Below are 2,323 nucleotides of genomic sequence, written 5' to 3'. Positions count from 1 at the left end.
GATTAGGTTTCAACATGAATTTTGGAGAGATACAAACCTTTAGTCTATAGTAGCTGGAAATAGTTGTGCCAGAATAAGGTGGGATCTGAGGCTGTGGCAATGTGGTTTGAAGCTGACCTTATAAAGACTAGGAGCCATTGAGGATCTTTGAGCAAATGAACAACTGATCTGAAGAAGATGATATGTTAGGAAGATACAAGGCAGTGACTGATCTGGAGATTTCTTCACCCCTAAGAGTCACACTGTTAACTTACTTTAAATTATACATCCACAGGGTGGTTTGGAAACCAGAGAAATTGTCCACTAACAAGTGGTATAGAGTGTGAGCTACGCTGATTGCTATAGTTAGAAGAAAGGGGGTCGGAAATTACAGAAATCGTATAGAACTTATAAACAGGATTGGAACAGAGTTTAGGAGTAGGGAGGAAGCTCAAAGAAGAATCAAAAGTGAACAATGCCTAAGTTTTGTGATTGCAAGAAAATAATTCCATTGGCAAGGAGAGAAATCCAAAGTGAGAATTAGAGAGGAGTTTTATACCTGTTGTCTTTAAGATAAGAAGTGTCCAACGCAGGGATATGGAACTAGAGTCCATGGGAGAGATTAGCACTGCAGATAAAGATTAGAGGAGTGTGCCTTCTGCACAGGCCGACTCCAGCTGTGGATGAGGACATGTCACAGTGAGAGGAAAGACCCTCACTGCCCACTTCTTGAAAGGGAAGGAGTCTAATTTTTGGAACAGAGAATAAGTTCAATTCCAGTTTTTTGAGAGACTTGTATGATACGTCTTTTTTAACTGGTAAATTAGTGTCGCCGAGTTTGAAATAAAAATAATTTGATGTGATGTTTAGCGATACTCAGTGAAAACTGATCTGAGTGTAGAGTGGTACTTAATTCAGCATTTCCACCTGTAGACAGTTTGACCTGTCTTGGAAGTCCTTTCCAGATTGCTTTGCTTCCTACTGGCAGAGTTTTTAAGTATCATTTACTTACTACATTTAAACAGAATATTCTCTCCCGCAATGTCAGGTATCTGCACTGTGTTTCAGATTCCATTGTGGAACTGAAAGTTGAACTAAGCATGGCAGGAAACACACTAGATAGGAACAGTGTCACACAGACAAAAGCATGGGTATGCTTGCTTTCCACCCTGTTTTAGCGCTGCATTTTAAATGTCACCACAAATGTGGATTTTGTCTTTATTATCTGATGTTTCCCTTCACCTCCAGGTGCCCAGATGACTATTATGAGCCAAGCTTGTGCAGAAAGGTGTAATATAATGCGGCTGGTGGATCGGCGGTGGGCAGGGATCGCCAAAGGAGTGGGCACGCAGAAGATTATTGGAAGGGTACATCTAGGTGAGCGAACGGCACTGGGAGTCTGTGGATTTAAAATTTTTTCTTTAGGATAGGTACATCTGATCCAGCAAGCCTAAACCTTAGAAATTTTAAACCTTATATTAAAGTTATACATATGTGCATGTTTTAGCCAGTTACAAAAACATCAGTCTCCTATGTACCTCTGTTTCCTGCTCCAAATAGATAATCCTTTTCAACTGTTGGAACTGATTTCTTTTGGCGCTTACCTCCGTATTTCTAAATACCATGTTCATAGTGCTGTTTACCAATATGACTATATAAATACTATTGAGAGCATAGTCATCTGATTGCTTTTCCTTTTCTTGGAATTAGTAATTGCATTTTTGTTTTGTTTTTGTTGTTTGGTTTTGGTTTTGGTCCTTGGGTTTTTTGTGTTCCTCATCCCCACTTACCTGGTTGTTCAAATCTCCTTTGTACATTTCATCCTTTTGAAGCTGCTGCTTTCAGAGCCTGGGCGAGTGGTTCAGTGCTGCTTCGTGGCTGCTGTTTGGAGTTTCCCTTCGCCAGGGCCCGAAGGGCTGCGTATTTCCTGGTCTTATGTCAGAGTACGTGAATTCCCGTGTCTTCCTCTTTTTCTTTTGCTCCTCAGTTTATTAGAGTGCGTCTTCTAGTAACTTCCTGAGAAAAAGTGTATGAGAGTAAATTGAGTCCTTAAATATCAGAACATGTCTTTTTTTCCCCTACATTCGACCAGTCTGGCTGAGTTGGAAATCGTTTTCCTTCACAATTTTTATCAGTGTCGCTGTGGAGAAGCTGGCTACTATTCAGATTCTTCATCCATTATGTGAAAGATTTCTCTTCCATTTCTAAAGCTTGTAGAATCTTTGACCTCAGCGTTTTAAAATTTGACAGTGATGTGCTTAGATGTAGATAGATCTCTTTTCATCCACTGTGTTGGGTACCTTTCAATCTGGAAGAATGATTCTGATAATGATTTTCTCCCTCC

General features: G+C 40.1%; 1 protein-coding gene across 2 annotated transcripts in view; it reads left to right on the top strand.

Annotated features, from left to right (window-relative positions):
• DDI2 (DNA damage inducible 1 homolog 2) overlaps positions 1-2,323 on the top strand; it is a 33,291-nt gene that overhangs the window by 19,105 nt on the left and 11,863 nt on the right. For both annotated transcript variants that reach the window (XM_011363504.2, XM_011363503.2), the window contains exon 6: positions 1,228-1,356. In XM_011363504.2, the coding sequence (XP_011361806.1) occupies positions 1,228-1,356 (129 nt within the window). The remainder of the gene's footprint in view (positions 1-1,227; positions 1,357-2,323) is intronic.

This window comes from Pteropus vampyrus, unplaced genomic scaffold (genome assembly GCF_000151845.1).
Source record: "Pteropus vampyrus isolate Shadow unplaced genomic scaffold, Pvam_2.0 Scaffold86, whole genome shotgun sequence".
NCBI lineage: Eukaryota > Metazoa > Chordata > Mammalia > Chiroptera > Pteropodidae > Pteropus > Pteropus vampyrus.
Note: the sequence above shows the minus strand (reverse complement) of the source record. Positions and strands in the feature narration are given on the sequence as shown.